General features: G+C 38.8%; 1 protein-coding gene across 1 annotated transcript; it reads left to right on the forward strand.

Annotated features, from left to right (window-relative positions):
- The first annotated feature begins 949 nt into the window (after positions 1–949).
- Positions 950–19,131, forward strand: LOC144001731 (equilibrative nucleoside transporter 1-like). Its single transcript, XM_077496280.1, has 13 exons — positions 950–1,093; positions 8,385–8,492; positions 9,807–9,888; positions 10,970–11,154; positions 11,837–11,976; positions 13,470–13,604; positions 14,465–14,562; positions 14,632–14,713; positions 14,785–14,867; positions 15,049–15,157; positions 16,148–16,233; positions 16,877–17,076; positions 17,260–19,131. Exons 2-13 carry the CDS (start codon positions 8,464–8,466, stop codon positions 17,369–17,371), a joined length of 1,341 nt encoding a protein of 446 aa, XP_077352406.1. The 5' UTR covers positions 950–1,093; positions 8,385–8,463; the 3' UTR covers positions 17,372–19,131.
- Positions 19,132–19,193: the final 62 nt, after the last annotated feature.

The following is a 19,193-nucleotide window of genomic DNA, read 5'->3' on the forward strand; positions in this document are numbered from 1 at the left end:
TTTTTTTTTTTTTTTTAAACACCGTGATTCAGTGTGGACAGTTGATGTGACTCACAAAATGACCGCTGTTTTCCCCACGCTGTTTTTTTTTTTTTATTGAGGTGACTGTTATGGGTTAGACTTGTTTTGGATTTAACGTAATTATTCAGGAAAAGTGAATTTTAATGATAACACTGGCATTTTATTTTACACATGTAATGTTCATTTAAACTGCTTTAAATGTACATGAAAGGGGTCTGATGTGAAATTCTACAAACTTTTTTTTGTTGAGACAATTTTGTAGTTCTGTATAAGGATATTACTATGCAGCAATTGTTCAAACAACTTACCACAACAACAAACATGATAAGTAAACAAATAATTTAGGAAACAATGGCGCCATTTTGAGGGAAATCAATCTTGTGCACAGTTTCAAAGGATCCCGGTAACATTTTGAAGGTGAATAAATAATGGTGTGAATTATAACACACCAATACCAATGTTTATCTACCAGCAGTGTTTTCGTCATGAAAACCAGTTTGTAGGGCTTAGCCCAACATTTTAATATAGTAAGTTAATGCTGTTTCAGAAGCAAAGGCACCATTTTGAGGATCTTTATGTTTTGTTTTAAGGTTGTTAAGCTTTTTTGCATGCACTGTCCCCCAGTTGGTACAGACATTTTTTTTGTCTAAAAAGAGAAAAGAAAAAAAAAAAACTCAAATCAACATACAGTATAACAATTTTGCACTTCCTTGTAGTTTTTTACCATAAGGTACCCACCCAGTTGATCAAACAAAAAACTAACTTCAAATAAAAAGTTTGCCAGGTATTTTTTTTGTTTTTGTTTTTGACAAAACGCTTAATCTTCATACATGTACTCATTTAAATATATTGTGTGTGATTCGACATGGTACACTTTCGAGTTAAAGTTTTGCTAAAATATATACAGTACTCAAGAAAAATCTTAGGTTCGTCGCACCGTCTGTCTAGACAGCACTTGTTTTTCCAAGGAGTCCCTGAAGGCATCGTCGTTTATGCCCGACTCATCTCACTCTGAGGGCACACAACACACACACACAACACAACACACGAGTCCACGCGGTCCGCCAACAAGGTAGGATAAAACCGTACATTTTTTATTATTATTATTATTTTTAAACTAAACACCACCATCGCTATGTCACTCGCTACTTCTCGCGAGTGTTATCTCAAGTCCAAACGCGTTATCCCCGGAAAAGTCGTCGTTTTTACACATAAATTAGCAGGTTAATTCATTCCCAGACGCGTTAATTTGGCATGATTTGGTTGAAATTAACTGCCCGTATTTATCGCGCAGGAATAGGCAGTGTTGTGAAAGGCTAGCGAGGAGGGGAGAAAGAGGGAAAAACAAAGGGTCGACCGGCGTTTGGGTTGACACTCGAGCCGACACGCCGCCTTTTGTTTGCGGCGAATTAAATTTAGCGCCAAGCGGCGTGCTCGCTTCCGCTCTTGCCAAATTGTGCTAGTTCGGCTACCTCGTGTGTGCGATACGACCACGCGGTTGCAGTGGGCTACAAATGAAAGGCGTAATGATGACGGTGGGTTGTTGAGTGTTCTTGACCCTGACGGGGTCATTTGTCACTTGAAAGTGTGAAAGTGACCCACGTGGGGGCAAGTGTAGCACTATGACACCGCAAGAAGAGACTTGAGGTTGCTACTACCCTAAAATGGCTGCTTGTTGCGCATCAGTTACTATTTTCTTGATTACCATCACATTTATTTATTCATCGTATTGTTTTTATAATAATTAAATGTTTTTTCTTAACCTCTGTGTGTAAAGTTCTTCTCAAAAGCTGTTCACTTGTGAACACGTTTGTGATACCAAATGTGTAGAATCTGGCCCCCAAAAATGGCAGTTGAAGGCACATCATCTGACATTTTGTCATCTGACATCAATCAGACATTTATTTATCATTTTTTTCCAAGTAGTAACTGAAACTGAATGCCTGCTTAAAGGGATACTTCACTTATTTAGCCCATTATGGCAATAAAAAGTTAAGTGCATAGCTACTGCGACAATCATGATAATAATAATAATAAAAAAAAAAAACTGAAATACAAGCAGCTTATGGAGTCACCAGTCTCAATTTTATTTTATCAGTCATGTGTACAATTTTTCTTGTTTTATGTCATAATATTCTGTCTTTATCTTTTTTTGTAATTTTTTTTCATTTGGTGTTCTGGCAGTGCAATTGTGTTTTTTTAAGTATGGGAAAGCCTGCTGTGGATCTTGACTTTTAAGTGAAGGTCAGGAAGTAGTCACAAGTTCAAACTGAGGCTTGGGCTGTGAATGATCATGGCTGATCATTAACATTTTATTCTGTCTATTAAAAGAAAAAAACAAGACAAAATTGAAAGCACCACGAGGATGATTCCGTTTCCTGCAGGCAACCACATGTCTGTGTGCGCATTTGCGTGTAACTTGATGCCGTTTTTTCTGTAGTGTGTGACACAAAGAGGAAAAGTAGTGTTGTCTGACCTACTAAACATGAGAAGTGGCGAAGCGTTTACTCAGAACAGTTGTTGAGCAGGAAGGAAATGCCGCCTTAAATCAGAATCTCATCAGCCTTCATATTTTACCACACAATGACAACGGTTACCGGGAAGGTGACATTATACGAGTTGCGTAAAGAGCAACGCGAGCGCTTTCCTGGCCGGCCGCCACGTCACACGTGCCTGTTGCTATTTGTGTTGAGCATGCTGGACCTGATGGAGGCGAGGACGAGGAGTCAGAATGGTGGCTTTGTTTTCCCAGGAGGACCAGCTGATGAGACGCTGGCCGCAGCGGCCCGGCCACTGCGTGCGTGTTGACTCATCTGAAGACTCATTTGTGCTTCGTGGTTGGCTGAGTTTACACTGCAGATCCAATTGGCCAGCTCGGATTAATGCCAATGCCTTTATTCAATCTTTGTTTATTTTATTTTATTTTTTTGGTTTCCATGTACACTTCAAATAGCAACATAAGATTACCTAAAAAATAATGTTTGAAAATGCTCAGTCATGTCAGAATGTCCACTTCATACCGAGGGCAACGTAAAAACTGTTTAGAATTTTGGGTGATTGGTTTCTGAGAAATTTAGTGTTGTCGGGGGAGAAAAAAATGGCAAACAATAGAAAATCTGGTCAGAAAAGGCCTTCAAATGAGAGTAAAAACAGTATAACGTGATTATTTCTCATGTTCTCCTTTTATCTGTTACTCGGGAAACTTTTTGCCATTGGCTGACTACTTTAAAGGGATACTTCACTTATTTAGCCCATTATAGCAATAAAAAGTTAATATTTTTTCTATAATTAATTTGATACTTTAATTATTTTTCACGCACAGTTAGTACCTTTAAAAACCACACTTTGCAACTTTGCTGTCACTGAAAATGACATCACCTGTTTTCAAGGTTTGGTCATGTGACATTCACAAGCTGAGCTGTGATTGGTTACCTGAGCCCTTGTGATGTCATTTTCAGTCGACAGCAAGTTGCAAAATGTGTTTTTAAAGGTACTGATTGTACATGAAAAATAATGAAAGTATCACATATATTCTAGGCAAAATATTGATTGACTGTCAAAAATGGCTAAATAAGTAAAGTATCCTTTAAGTTAAAAATATCAACCAAAAAGCAACTGTAATTAAACATTTGTTCGGTTTGACTCACCCTCCGCCATTGATTTGAATCAACGTGACCTTTACTCCACTGGCTGGCGGCCGCCAACTGGTCCCCCCCCCCCCTCCCCCACACCCCATCTACGTCACCAGTCAGTGTGTTTTGATGAAATCAAGCTTTGACAAGCTTAATTCAATCTGTTTACACAAGTGTGTGATTGAGAGCTAATGTTAAATGCAGTATATCTGGTCACAACACTTTTTTTTTTTTTTTAAATATATTTTTATTAAATGTTTTTGAAAACTTCTTGTGTGGTGGCAAGTTTACTTGGGTGCCTGGCCAAGTATTAACATGGTGTGGTAAACACTGTAGTGTGATAACATTTTTTTTTTTTTTTTTGCATCCTGAAAACCGATTGTTTTGGAGATACGAGGATTCCACCCGACGACAGCGATATCTGATTTTTACTCACATTTGGAACATGCGGGGCCCATTTTTCTAATTAAGATTTGTCCCTTTTTTACACCACAGTGTAAATCAAGCCTTCGCCTGAATTCAGACCGTTCATATTTTCTGTCAAATTGTCACAAATTGGTGTGGTCATGAAATCCTGAAAAATACACGACGGCACTTAATTCATGAAAGAAATTGCATGTCTGCACCTAATGAACTTAAGTTGCACTTGACTTTTGTTCCCAGCACATCCGCTTGGGAAGCGCTTAAAAGAATTTAAAAAAAATCAATGAATGGTGATTAGTGTGTAATGGATGAGGTGATTAGATCTTCTGTGGGGTGATTGGCGTGTTGCTTTCCCCAGTTCAACGTTCAACCTCACTTGAACCAACAAACAAGATGGGCTTTGTCCCAATCTTGTCTGTTGGGCGGGAAATGTTTGAAAGGGTTGAGAGTGGGGGGGGGGGGCGTGACTCTGAACACAAAGCTGAAGGAAAAAAGCTTTACAAAAAGTAGCATTATGAAAGAATATGTTCTGACTGAGGGTGACTGTGATGGCCGATCATCCATGACAGTGTGTATTTCTCAATACATTTGAGTTCTATCATCATTCTTTTGCCAAAAGGTGATGTCACAAGCTTAAAACAACAGGCGGAGTTAATCTGTTCACCAAATTGAGTTTCTAAATTAGCTATTTACACTGTTGAATTATTAATATTTTATTTTAATTTTTTTTGTTTTTTCCTGTACCCCTTAGATAAATCTTTTTGGCTGTGCTTGTACAAGTAGCGGAAATGGCAACTTGAAGGGATGACTGTTTGTTGACTCTGGACCTTAGCCTAGAAACAAAAGCAAAAGCTTGCATGTGACTGCTAAACCAACCGATCGGGAGCATCGTGTGCTCATAACCAAAATGAGTGGCCTATGAGCATGGCGTGACACTGATAATGCGCTCAGTGGTAGCATTACAGTGGCAGAAGCAGAATTTTTTTTTATTTATTTTTTTTATAGTGCCTTAAGAATGTTTGAGATGAGCAGGGACACATTTGTTAAGCATCGACGAGTCCCCAGTCCGACCCCTTCAAAACAGGTACGTAAGAACATTGAGCTCATGACCCCAGTTTCAACCAATTGACACAAAAGTGGATGGTCGCGTCTATCAACGCCGGATGAACGGAAAAATCACATGGATCAATGCCTGAAATTGTATAGTAAGTCGGTAAACTGAAGCCCAATTCACACTGGCTGCGGAACGGACGCGCTGCGTTTTCCGTACGGACGCCGCAAGGATAGAACGCAATAAAGTCTATGTGTCAATTCACACCAGCTGCGGTGCGGTGCGGAATAAATGCGGCGATGCGGAAGGTTTCCACAAGCGTTCTATTTTTTTCCGGACGCCGCATGCGGATTTTCATGAAGCTGAAGAAATTACACGAGCCCGACAGGAAGTCGGGCGTCTCGCATCAAGGTAACGGTATATTTCGAAATAAAACCGTTTGCGAATTCGTTTTTTTGGGAGGGAAGCTAGCTAACTACATAGCATGACATGAGTTGGACATTTAAGAGAAAAAAAATGAGCTCAGAATAAATTAAACATGACAAAACGACACTATTTAAACACAAAACGTACTTACCCATGGTAGAAGAGCCATGGTAGAAGTCCCAGAAATAATGTCCAAAAAGCATATCGATGTGACAACAGGCAAGCGTGGCTATTGTTTACAGAAGCCATGCGGAAGCCGCACGGAAAACGCACTGCGTCCTTTCGGCAGTCAGTGTGAATTGGGCTTTACTGATGACACAAAATTGGGTTAGCATCAGGTTATCGTAACAGATAGAAAATAATGCTCAGGAAGTCAGCCATTTTGGTTTGAAGCAGCTAGTTCTGGATTTTTCCGAGACTCGTACTTCCCAGTAGGGAATTTGCCCATCGAGCCCCGATCAGAAGCGGATATCCTAGATATCCATCCATGTCTATCAATTCTCTGAACTGCTTATCCCCACAAGGGTTGGATAACGCTGAATTGCGCATCTTTTTTTTCGTCCTCAGCAGTGTATGTGAGCGGGGAATAGTGACAAAAGTTGGAGGTTTTTGTTTTGGCAGTGACGCACAAATGGATCGATCCCGTTGCGCATGTGGACTTTTAGCGAGGTCATTATAAATGTCAATACTGTTTAAGTCTGTACACGGCTTTTTAAAGAGCTGACCTTTTTGTGAAACAGTTGTTCGATTGCGGACTGTCAAAGAACGCACAATAGTATTGTTGTTCTTCGTGTGCACTTATACATCATCAAATGGTGGCATTTTTTTCCTCTCAATGGAGTGTTGTCCGATTTGGATGTTACCGATTGTCGCTCAGATGCCAACTCCGGAGACTCCCGCGTGTGTGTGCTGCATTTCAACAGCAAGACGAGCGATGCCAGCTGGCCGGCATTTAATGACACGTTGGCCCAAAAGAGGGGACACTTAGCAGGGTTCGAGGCTGTGCTGTGAAGTTACGCCGCTGGGAATAAAAGAGATGTAGCTGCCTTGGTTTAGCCACCACTTAACCAAAGCAACTCAAATCAATTGAATACAGGCTAGGCCCTAACCTGCAACGTCACGGCCTTTATTAGTCCACGGCGGCCCGGCTCACATGCTAGTGGGACTGCTCTCAATCTACAGAAGTATGTTGCTAAATGTTTGTTGCATAGAGCGCTCTCTGTGTCTTTACGATCGCAGCATACTCATGATCACGATGTCTTAGATGCAGATTATTTATTGCTGTGAGAGCCTTTCATGTGGACTCACTCAACACGTTTTGACAAAAGCCAACCACACATTTCATCGCAATTGACATCGAATGATATGCAGTCCCCTCCAAAATTTGGCAAAGTGAATTTGTTTGTTTTTGTTGGATTTGGTTGTAGAGGAATGAGTCAGCACTTGATGCAGATTGAAATAGGACCGGAGAATTAAACCATTCTTGCGATATGGATGTACTTGTAGGCTTTGTATGTTACTCAACAATTGATGATGCGTTGCCAATTCCAAACTTAGCTAGCATGACGTCTCTGATCCACTGGTGAAAGGAGACTGAATCTCTGCTTTCATCTAGAACCACTTCAAACAAAGTGTATGTAGGAATAGAAGAGAAAACATTTTGTAGCATTATTGTTAATGATTGATGTCGTGTTATTAGCGCTTTGTTATAGCTGTTGAGTATACTGAAGACGTTTGGCTTTCATATCAAACGATTAATAGCAGACAAAAGTTCAGAATTGGTATGGTTTTCATGTGTGCTAAACAGAAAATGCAGTTTTCACAGTCAAGCCAAAAAAACAACGGCAACACAATTTGAATCGACGTAAAGCGCAACACATGAGCAACTAGAGACGCTCGTCAGTCACATGTTCCAATACTGTCGCTCCTTTGGAAGCGGCTGGGTTCAAACAAAGATGTGCCCTGTCATGTGTTAACACGTGCGTGTAAACACCATGAAATGAAAGTTGGAATTCTGAACTTTCGCCTTTTGATGACAAAACAAACAAACAAAGGAAGTGACCTTGCGGTTTCCGATACTTTTGGAGCGGACTGTACATTGATTCAGTGGCTTTCTGTTGAGCTTTGCGCCGCTGCAGCACTCTTCATTGCCTGCAACTCTCTCCAACGAAATATGTTTTACTCGGCAGAGGCGTCACGTTCTTGCTCGTTCATAGTGAGGAGAATGACGCCGCCAGGTGACACTTTAGCGTGAAATGTGCTGCTTAATGGAGGGAGAAATTGAAAAGCGAGCCGGTGTGGAAAAATGACGGTGAGGGGAAACGAGCTCCCATCTCACATCCTCTTTAAATGTTGGTGGCAAGCTTCTGCCAGGAAGGTCAAAACGGACTCGTGAGCATTTTAGTGGAGGAGGGAGGGGAAAGAAGAGGGGCGTGACTGAACAATAAAGTGACAGTAGTGTGTCCATCTTTTTGAGAGCAAAGCATTGCTGTACACTGAGAGCACTACAGGAGACTTCTTGATGTCCAGTTTTTGTTCTGTTTTTTTTTTTTTTTCAAAGTGGGATTTACATGAGGTCTTTTGGTTCTGGTTCGACTGCAGTACTTTTGTGAGTTTACCATATCGCAGCATTTCTTTGATTGTGCTTCAATGTTTAACCAATTGAAACACTGCATTCTGTTTGTTTTGTCTTTCCATGTCCAATTTGAACTTTGGCCAGTTGTCGCGCTCAAATATTGGCATTTTTTGAGCAGGTGTGCATCTCTGGTATCTGTTGATAAAAAATACTGTATGTCTGTTATTGAGCATCTACCGTTATCTTTGTTATTCAGAGCCGCTGTGTCGTCCTGATCAAAAGCCCCGACGAGTTTGGTGCATTGTACACGTGCGTTTGAGGCGCAACAAACTAGTATGACCGCCATGAGCTCACCCAGAGACAAGTAAGTCGAAAGCTGCAATTCGTCTAACCGCTTTTTAACTGTTTGACAGCTTAAAATTTACAGTTAAAAAATAACATTTATTTCTATGATTGCAGACCAGTTATCATATTGTGATGAAATAATGGATTTTTAAAAGCATCAGTGAAAGTTCCTTTTAATGGGAACTTGTTCCTCAAAGTAGATGATGCAACGAAAATGCAATTTTGTCCAACTGTGTTGAAAATCACACTTGCTGGCCGCTAATATTTTATTGAGCAAAGATTTGATTTTATGTAGCTTGCATTAATAATTATGTTTCATACTTATTTTTACATTGTATATCAAACTTGTTTCTTACCAACAATGTTCATGGCTCAGTGTGACCCGCTCTCACAATTAATCATAAAAAATATATATATATATATATATATATATATATATATATATATATATATATATATACATAACTAGTAGAATATACGTCAAAGTCGACTTTATTGTTAGTCTGATTTTGACGTAATATTTTTGTTATATCAAAGTCAGAAATTGACAATAAAGCTGAATTTTTGGCTTCAATGTATTGTCTGCTAGTTATATTTTTTTGATGATTTCTATAAACTAGCAGCATAATTTAAATCAAATGTAAAAAAATATATATTAGATTTACATGTGGGTCAGAAGAAGGTTCAAATGTCATGATTTGATATTGAACCAATAGTTTGTCCCATTTACTGAACAACGTGCCTTTAACTCTTTCAAAACCAAAAACGTGTAAATACGTTTTTAAATACTTTGTACTTCACTTCCAAAAGCGTAGTTATGTTTTTTTATGCAAGCGCATAGAGAAGTCTTTGATGCAGCTTCTGACCTGAAGAGGTCGCTTAAAGGAATGGTGGTTATTAGAAAACATAGCCAGGAAGTTGGCAGCAGAGTATAAGAGATCAGCCGGGGCCATGTTGAAACAAGCTCTTTTTGTCAGTGTTTTTAACAGGAATGTGAATAATGATGAAACTTAGCTATATACTTATGCTAATAGCTGCAAAACGGAAACAGATACAAATATATATATTTTTCCTGATGAAAGAAGAGACTCTAATCTTTCTTTTGATAGGTTCCATGTTTTTGCAGCAATAGAACACAATATTTTGTGGGACTTGCAAAATCAGTCAAAATCCAGTAAAACAGAATTGGGTTGCTTCAGTGAAAATGGCTGCGAGTGAATGAGTTAAATTAGACCAACATGGACTTCAAAATGTCTTCAAACATCTGAAAGTAGTCTTCCGTAAAACCTGATTACAATGAAATATGACTTGTATCGTATGTGCATTTTGTCAGATACTATGCGGTGTGGCTCATATTTTTCATCCTGGGCTTGGGAACCCTCCTGCCGTGGAACTTCTTCATGACGGCCACCATGGTATGACAAAAGTCCGAGGCTGATAATACACACCAACACACATATGCATACAGATGGAAGTGATAGTGGGGGTAGGTAGGCCCCCCCCTGTCCTCCACCCTGGTTCCTTATCCGTTAACCCTGCTGAGTTTAAAGGCAGTTTGAATGGCAGAATTTCAGCTTCTCTATCAATAGAATTAGAGGTCCCTTCTTGTCTGGCTGTTTGATAGGGATAGACCGGCCGATTAGCGACGACGATATTCAGCATTTTGACGAATATCGGTCATTTTCAAGAATTATATGGCCGATAATAGATCCATAAAAGAAAAAAAAAAAGTGTTGACTTCAGGGAACTAATTTAAATGTACCGTAAATTAAAAAAAAAACAACAACAACATAATTTCCAGAGATGCTGCTGACCCTGGGAACTCTCTGCACCTTTTGTTTTTGTTTGAAATTAAAACTAAGATAAGTACAAATTTAATATTTCAGATATTTTTACATTTTTGAATACTTTAGTGTAGAAAACAATTGTTTGTTTTTATTTAACTTTTGAAAAACAAAAAGACATTATACAATATTTTAGATGAAATGCAATTCATTATTAGTAGTATTTTTCTTCCATTTTTAATTATTATTATTACTTTTAATTAAAAAAAAAAGAATTCTTATTAAATGTAGCAAAATGGGATATTCACATTTATGTCATACAAGAGGACTTGGTACCCTAATAAAAGCGTATTGAAAAAAATGACTTATGAAGCCACTAATGGGAAATACGTTTATTTACTTATTTTTTAAAACAAAAATTAACGGGATGCCCAAAAAAAGATATATTCGTTAAATTATTTGCCTACCCCCAGGCATCACTAATAAAATATTGGAAATATTGTGGCTATTACAATCTCAGTAGTGTTCACTTTTTTTTGCACCAATTGTCAAGTGGAATGAATTCTTCTACTTTGCTTTACCGGTTAGTCCGTCTTCAATTGCCACCTTTGGCCTGCTTTTCCAGTCGCTGCTTATGCAACTGTTCTCCACGCTAATTATTATAACAGCCTCCGATTGGCTTTACCGAACAATGCGTGTCATTTCTTGCCAGTACTTCACCAGCAGGCTGAAGGACCCGCCCAACGAGCTCGCCGCCAATCGGACGGCGAACGGCACGCTGGACGACGGCGGCGACACCCGCAACGTCTTGGAGTCCAAGTTCAACAACATGATGGCGCTGTGCTCCATGGTGCCGATGCTCATCTTTACCTGCCTCAACTCTTTCATCCACCAGAGGTAACCCAAATGCTTACTTGCTATTGGGTCGCCACCAGCATCTGTTTTCACATAATAGCGTAGATTTTAAATATAGAAGGGCCAAAACATCCCGGATGTAAATTAAATTGCACTAATAAACGAGCCACTAGAGGGTGCTAGAACTGCACAAATAGAAATCAACCTGACTTTTTGAACAGATGTGTCCCTCTGAAATATCGTGAACATGACGACGACGGTATTGTGGCAGTTTTAATATCACGATATTGCCCTTATCGTTACATCCCTAGTTTGTAATGATATCAAAGTGCTTTAAGGTCATTCTTAGTGGTATATTTATGGTAAAGATATGAATATAGACAAATCTAAACACTTGAATTGTGGCTGACAATCACTTGTTTTTATTTTATTGCCAATGCCCTCACGAATAGTGGGGATTACTGTTCTTTTCAAAGGCGCTCTTGGCACCCACTCCTGTCAAGCTCCACGCCGCTATAGGTGATGTGAATGTCATGTTTGCTTTTAATTTTGCTCGGATTAAAAGATCTGCGCTTGTTTCTGTACCCAAACACGCCCAAACACGGAATGTTATTTATGTTCACAGTGACTCCACTTGTGCGCGTTGGTGTAGCTGAACATTTGTTTAAATGCTGACTTTTTTTTTTTTCTTTCTTTTTTTCTTTTTTCTCTCGGTTTGGCTCAGGATCCCTCAGAAGCTTCGCATCTTGGGCAGCCTGGTGGTGATCCTGGTGGTCTTCCTGCTGACTGCGTTGCTGGTCAAGGTGGACGTGGCCCCGCTGCCCTTCTTCACCCTCACCATGATCAAGATCATCTTGATCAACTGTGAGTCCCCAAGGCTGGTTGGGGTTCTGCTGCTAACCAAAACAGCAGCACCGTAGACGGTCTCTCAGATATGCAAAAAAGTGTGGAGACCTCATGTTGAAAATCTAATATTGTGGTTATTATCTTGCGTGATGTTTTTATCGGTAGACTGACACTTGGTCACACTCCACAATGTTGCGCGTCCACGTGTACGCGTCTACGTAACTTAGCTGTTCATCGGTTGCTAGGCTAATGCTAATTTTTGAGCTGTTTAAATTTGTACATTTGCACCTTTAAATTTTAAAATAACTAATTTAATATCATTTTGTTTCATCCAAAATTAATAATTGATAATTATAGTGTTTAAAATAATTTTATCTATTTTTTTTATTTTTTTTTTACGTTTAAACATTTTCTTGTTTTGTACTAAAAAAAAAATTGTCCTACTGCACAGTGCACATGCTGCACTCCAACTTCAAGTGTTTGTCAACATAAATAAAGATTATTATTATTATTATTATAAATATATAGTATTATAAATTCTGTTTGGTCCAAAATGAACTTACATAATTCTAGTGTTTCTATTTTTTTTTTAATTGGTCTTAATATTTTTAAACATTTTCTTGTTTTGTACCAAAAAATAAATAATCATGATCTCAATAATTGCCAAAATAATCGTGACTATTATTTTTCCCATAACACATCATAGCATTTAATCAATTCTCAGCCAAGCTAATACATGACTGCAGGGCAAAATGTGACGCGACTTAGCGATCTGAAGCTGTTTTTTTTTTTTTTTTTTTTTTTTTTTTTTTTTTTTTTTTTTTTTTTTTTTTAATACTCTGGTTGTTTCCCTTGCAATATTTCTTATGACCTAATTCAATTTACAGTGGAATTTTTCTAGTGTAATATTATTACAAAAATTTCCAAATTCCTTCCCCTTGTTGCAGATGAGTAAATTAGAATCCTCATCCCCTGGCAGACATTTTGGAATTGTATTGCCAATACAATACAAGCTGTTTCCACGCTGCACCTAATAATAGTTACTGTGAGAGCGTCTTCTCGCTTTTATTTATCCACCGATAACCTTCCCACTTTCTCATTTCCACGCTGCAAATGTGGCCCTTTTGAAAACAAACAGCTCAACATCACTGGGTTCCTTGCGTTTTAGTGTGCGATCTCACGCCGCGTGTTTGTTTTTTAAGGAGCAGCAGGGGGGAGCAAGCCGCAGCTCCGCCATGTTTGATTATAAGACGAGGAGGAGGCCGTGGTCTTTGCGTTTTGATATCAACGCTTGCACATTGCTGCCGTTTAGACATTTTTTAATTTAAATACGTGAACGTGTGAATTGTTTTGCAAGTGGGTTTTAATCATCTTCCCTTTGGTGTGATAAAAACTGGAACTCCCCGTATGCAAGGTCCACTTTTTTTTTTTTATGGGCCGTTGACTTTGATGTGTTTGATTCGGAAAGGCAAAAACATCAACTCGTTCTCTTGATGTTTTCCATCCCTCAGCGTTCGGGGCAATTCTGCAGGGCAGCCTGTTCGGCCTGGCGGGGATCCTGCCCGCCTCCTACACGACGCCCATCATGAGCGGCCAGGGCCTCGCCGGGGCGTTTGCCGCCCTCTCCATGATCTGCGCCCTGGCCTGTATGACGCACACGACAGCAAACACCAACAACAACGATAACAACCACCAACAAGCTAACAGAGCAAATATGAAGGTTCAACAAAATCTGTGACAGGAAATCTTTTAAATCGATTAAGATGGAAGTAGTGTTAATTGGATCAGGTATTTTAAAATTTCGTCTGTTTTAATCCAGTTTCATTCACATTTGTTAGTCTTTATCATACTGATGCTGCATTCGAGGATGGTCGGAAGTCGGACTTTTCCGAGTTCAAACCAGGAAGTGTGAAATTCCACTTGCGAAACTATAATTTATTTTATTTAATTCCCCCCCCATCACAATGTATCCACCTCCTGTCTGTCCCATGTTTGTGGACTCGCTAGCTGCAGATTTGAAAGGGGGGGTGTTACTATATGTCACATTACAGTGTCAGTGGACAGATTAGCGGAGACGAGATTTTACAAAATCATTTCATTCTTGTCTTATTTTTGTTCATGAACTAAAATGTCGATAGATTTTAGTCCAGTTTTTATATTTTCGTCTTGTCTTCATTCGTCGACGAAAATACAAACTGATTTAGTCTCAGTTAATGTTTATTAATGAGGGTTTTAGTCCAGTCTAGTCTAGTTTTAGTGTTGACAACTTAATTTTATTAGTTTTCGCCGACGAAATTTACACAAGACGGGAGTCATCTGTTCCAATGTTGCTACAGTCAAAGAACGTGTAAAAGGAAGTTGACTAAAAAACATTCGAGAAGTGTATGATAGCTCGTAAAGAATGAAGGGCTAGTTAAGATCTGTCATGGTTTAAGTAGATCATGATCGATGTGTGATTTTTTTTATTTATTTATTTTTATTATTATTTTTTTTTAATTTTTTGTAGCCGGCTCGGCCCTGCGTGACAGCGCCTTCGGCTACTTCATCACGGCCTGCTTCGTTATTCTCACCGCCATCATCGCCTACCTCACTCTGCCCAGGATGGTAAGGCCTTATAATCAAATCCCCCCCCCCTTGGAATGTACCGTAATTTCTGTTTGTGGTCATCATCAGGAGTTTTTCCGTTACTACATGGAGAGCAACGGATCCAGGTCGTCTACCGACGACGAGAACAGGATGGACCTCCTCAAGCAAGGTAAAGTCCTGCTGCTAATTCGCTTGGCCCGATGCGTACTCATGAGAGCGAGGCGTTCACTTGTCCTGCAGAGAACGCCGAGAAGAGGCCGGTGGTGAGTCTGACGGAAGACGACGGCAAAGCGGGCGTGTCCGTGCTCAAAATATTCCGTAAGGTAAATTAAAAAAAAACAAAAAACATTTTATATGTGTGTGTATATATATATATATATATATAAAAAGAATAAATACACGAATAAAACATTTTGAGAAAAAAATAACATACTAACATATTGTAGTCGGGGATGAGAATACATGAAAGCATTCAACTTCTGAATATTGTTCTTGCGGCCGAAGATCTGGGTGATGGCGCTGTCCGTGTGCTTCGTCTTCACCATCACCCTCGGGACGTTCCCGGCCGTCACCGTCGAGGTCAAGTCCACGGTGGCCAACGGGGGCAGCTGGGGTGAGTCCAGGTTTGCCCGCTAGCAAATCGGCGTCATCGGAAATACCTTGGGACTGCGTAAGCCGGTGTTTCAAGCAACATTCTGTACCTGTGTTACTACGCAAGACTGGTTTGCTTTCTATGACACAGTTGACTCACGATTTAGGAATGGCTCGTGATTATTTAGGTCAATGACATAGAAAGATAGGAGTGATGCCAACTCACCAGCGTAACTCCCTGGATTTTTGATTGAGACCAGGCCAGCACAACTGCGATCGGGAATGCAGGTGCTGCGCTGCATTCCTGGTGTCATCTGGAGTGCTACGTCCCTAGATTTGAGATTTGTTTCATTGTACTATTACAAAAACAACATAGCAGAATTTGTTTCTGTTGCAAATGTCATGATAAAAAAAAAGATACTCTTCTGTTCTGTATATATATTTTTTTCTTTTGTGATTTTTCGTTGACGTGTCTTGGTCTCAACCTCCAAAAGTCTTGGTCTCGTCTCGGCCTCGATAACTCTAGTCTGGTATTGACTACAACACCATTCAGTGATAACCACATTTTCTCTGTTGGAACGTATGCCTTCAGATTGTCCATTAAAGTCTGTTGACTCAACGTGTCCACCACCCCCGACTGTAAACATTTGGCACACAGAGGGGATTTTCAATCTAAAATGGTGCACTGCAACCCTCTGCTGGCAGTTTGGGTCATTACCACTCCTCAGAGTCTCATATCAGTGCTCCCAATGGGGGAAAAAAAACATATAAAAAAAAAATGTAACTCAACCTTGCCACTAAGTTATTCTTGGCATTGAATGAGTTAGTTTAAAAAAGAAGTAAACCACAAAAAAAAACGTGAATTTGTCAACAAGTTGTAATGGTGATTGATAAACTGGTTTATTGGCATTTTAATGAGCTGGTAAGCATTTTATGTCCTCCCAGTATAGCAACTAGTACTACTACTTTGTCAGCAGTGGCCGGCAGTTGTAAACGGAAATTGTCTTTTCAGAAACATACTTCATCCCCGTGTCGTGTTTCCTCCTCTTCAACGTGATGGACTGGGCTGGCCGCAGTTTGACGGCCGTCTGCATGTGGGTCAGTATTCAACTTCCATCACTTCAGATGCACTCAGTATATTTTATTTTTATTTATTTTATTTTTTTACCCGTTTATTCAAAACTTTTGGGGGGGGTTAAAGAATGTATATATTTGATTTTTTTTTTTTTTGACCCATTTATTCAAGAATTTCTTGGGTTAAAAATGTATATATTTGAATATTTTTGACCTGGTTATTCAAGAATTTCTTGGGTTAATTTTTTTTTATGTTTTAATATTTTTTACCCATTTATTTAAGAATTTCTTGGGTTAAAAATTATATATTTTAATATTTTTTTTTTACCCATTTGTTCAAGAATTTCTTGGGTTAAAAATGTATATATTTTAATATTTTTGACCCATTCAAGAATTTCTTGGGTTAAAAATGTATATATTTGAATATTTTTTGACCCATTTATTCAAGAATTTCTTGGGTTAAAAATGTATATATTTGAATATTTTTTTTACCCATTCAAGAATTTCTTGGGTTAAAAATGTATATATTTGAATATTTTTTTTACCCATTCAAGAATTTGTTGGGTTAAAAATGTATATATTTGAATATTTTTGGACCCGTTTATTCAAGAATTTCAAGGGTTAAAAATATTATTATTTTTTTAAATCCTGTGTTTGTGTGTATTAGCCTGGCAAGGACAGCCGGTGGCTCCCGGCGCTGGTGGTGTTGCGAATGCTGTTCGTGCCGCTCTTCATGCTGTGTAACGTGCAGCCCCGCTACTACCTGCCCGTGGTCTTCTCGCACGACGCCTGGTACATCGCCTTCATGGTCCTCTTCTCCTTCTCCAACGGCTACCTAGCCAGCCTCTGCATGTGCTTCGGACCCAAGTGAGTAAAACGTTGGGATTGATGCAGGGGAGGTAAGAAAGGAGGTTTAAAAAAAAAAAAAGGTGTCCAGAGTTAAGTGTTGGTAAATATTTTTAATTTTTTCATCTTATGTAATTACCATATTCACATTTATATGGGAGTTAGTACGTTAACCATCAAGTTTATGTGTGTGCGCGTGTACAGGAAAGTGTCGCAGCACGAGGCGGAGACGGCGGGGGCTGTCATGGCCTTCTTCCTGTCCCTGGGCTTGGCGCTGGGGGCCGCCTTCTCCTTCCCCTTCCGTGCCATCATCTAAAATGGCCGCCGCCCCGTACATCAAACAAAGCCCACACCCACGTAACGTAACGCCATCCTCTCATACTCCCCCTGCGTACTCGGGAGAACGCCTCTGCTGAGGAACAGACCGGAGGAACCTCCTCAGCATCACCGTGGCAACCGTGTAAGCTATCAAAGCGAGAAAAAGTGACTGTTGTTTCTGAGCATGCAAGCTTGTCACCACCAGTGGGGACTTTTTTTTTCTTCAAAATTATGACTGATGGCAGACTGACTTTGTATGGTAAGAGCCTCTAATGATAACTTATTTGACACATTTTTATAGATAACGCTCTTTTCAGGTGAGGTCATCTTTTCCCTATTTTTATGGTTATTATATATTTGTTTGCACCAAAAAAGACTTGTACAAAGAAGTAAGTTAAGGCCATGCCCAAGAGAATCAATATAAGAAAAATGTACTATTTTTTATTTTTGTAAAGGCGCAATTTCATGAGAATGAAGTAACATGTCATGAGAATAAATATTCTCATAATAATATTCTAAAAAAAATAAGTTATGTGAGGGACAAAAAAAAAAAAAACTAATAGAAATGTTTAATGTCCCATAAAATTATAGCTATGTTGTGAAAAAAGTTTTTAGTTATGATTTTGTAATTTTGTTTGATATGGACATCACAAAAACATTGGACACAGCAGATGCATTGCTAAGAAGTGTTTTAGCGCAAGTGCTAATTCATTGACTTTTGTACAGTTGTATTAGAAGGTAGATACAAGGTTGTTTGACCTAAATTTAGCTTCTTTTTTTTTTTGCGGGGGGAATAATTTTATGACTACTTTGTTCAAACAATGGGGCTATTTCTTTAGATGTTTATTTGTAATATTACAAGAAAAGCTATACTACTCTTAAAAAAAAAAAAAGTCTCTTCTCGGGAATTGGTATTACAATTTTTGGGGGAGCATAGAAGAGTCACAATTTAAGATTATTATTTTTATTATCAGATTGACTGAAGATGACATCTTAGAAGTTTCTAATGTTACAGGGGTGAGTTTTTTTAAGACTTGTCAACCAAAGTTGGATTCCCCCCCCCCCCCCCCCCCCATTAAAACTTTTATTCTCATAAGGCTATCACCAAAATGCAGTTTAATTTTTCAAAGTGAATCATTTTTTTTTTTTTTTCATGAAACTTCCCTCATAAAATGACTTGTAAATTACAATTTCTTAGTGTATTATACTAATCCTAAACATTTTATTGTACCCAAGTACCAGAAACTTAAAAAAATAAATAAAATAAATCTATTTACCGGTACCCTTTACAATGTCTTAGCCATATTGTACATATTGTATTGTAATGACTTGCCAAAATTGTAATGTAAAGCTTATTTTTGTAAAAATTTACTTGACTCCCCTAGTACAGCTTTATTCTGGTAACTTTCCCAATGAATTCTTGTAATACAACTTTGATCTTATTTGGACTTGTTTTCCTTTGAAATGTTACATCTCCATTCGCACAGCCTTGTTGTAATTTCTCTCACTTCAGTTGAAGAAAAAAAACAAAAACAAAAAAAGAGTCTGACATGCAATGTACCACTTGGATGTAATGACACTGCTGCCATTTTCTCCGTGTTTTGGTATATTTTAACGAACTCGCCGAGTTTATTTTTCTACCATTGTCAAAGGCATAGATTATTATTACTGGTGTGGCTTTTTGTAGTCAATTGTCGTACATAGAGTAAATGTACAGGAAGGCAACATGTTCAAGGCAAATAAAAAGTATTTGTAAAACGTTGGCTCCCTCATACGGTCATTCGTGGTACCGCAACTCACTTGAGTCAGTCAGGCACCCT

This window comes from Festucalex cinctus, chromosome 14 (genome assembly GCF_051991245.1).
Source record: "Festucalex cinctus isolate MCC-2025b chromosome 14, RoL_Fcin_1.0, whole genome shotgun sequence".
Classification (NCBI taxonomy): domain Eukaryota; kingdom Metazoa; phylum Chordata; class Actinopteri; order Syngnathiformes; family Syngnathidae; genus Festucalex; species Festucalex cinctus.

Coding starts and splice junctions, on each gene's coding strand:
- LOC144001731 (XM_077496280.1), top strand. CDS start 8,464: ATGACCGCCATGAGCTCACCCAGAGACAA. Junction 9,889..10,969: donor TCTTCATGACGGCCACCATG/GTATGACAAAAG, acceptor ATTTCTTGCCAG/TACTTCACCAGCAGGCTGAA. Junction 11,977..13,469: donor CAAGATCATCTTGATCAACT/GTGAGTCCCCAA, acceptor TCCATCCCTCAG/CGTTCGGGGCAATTCTGCAG.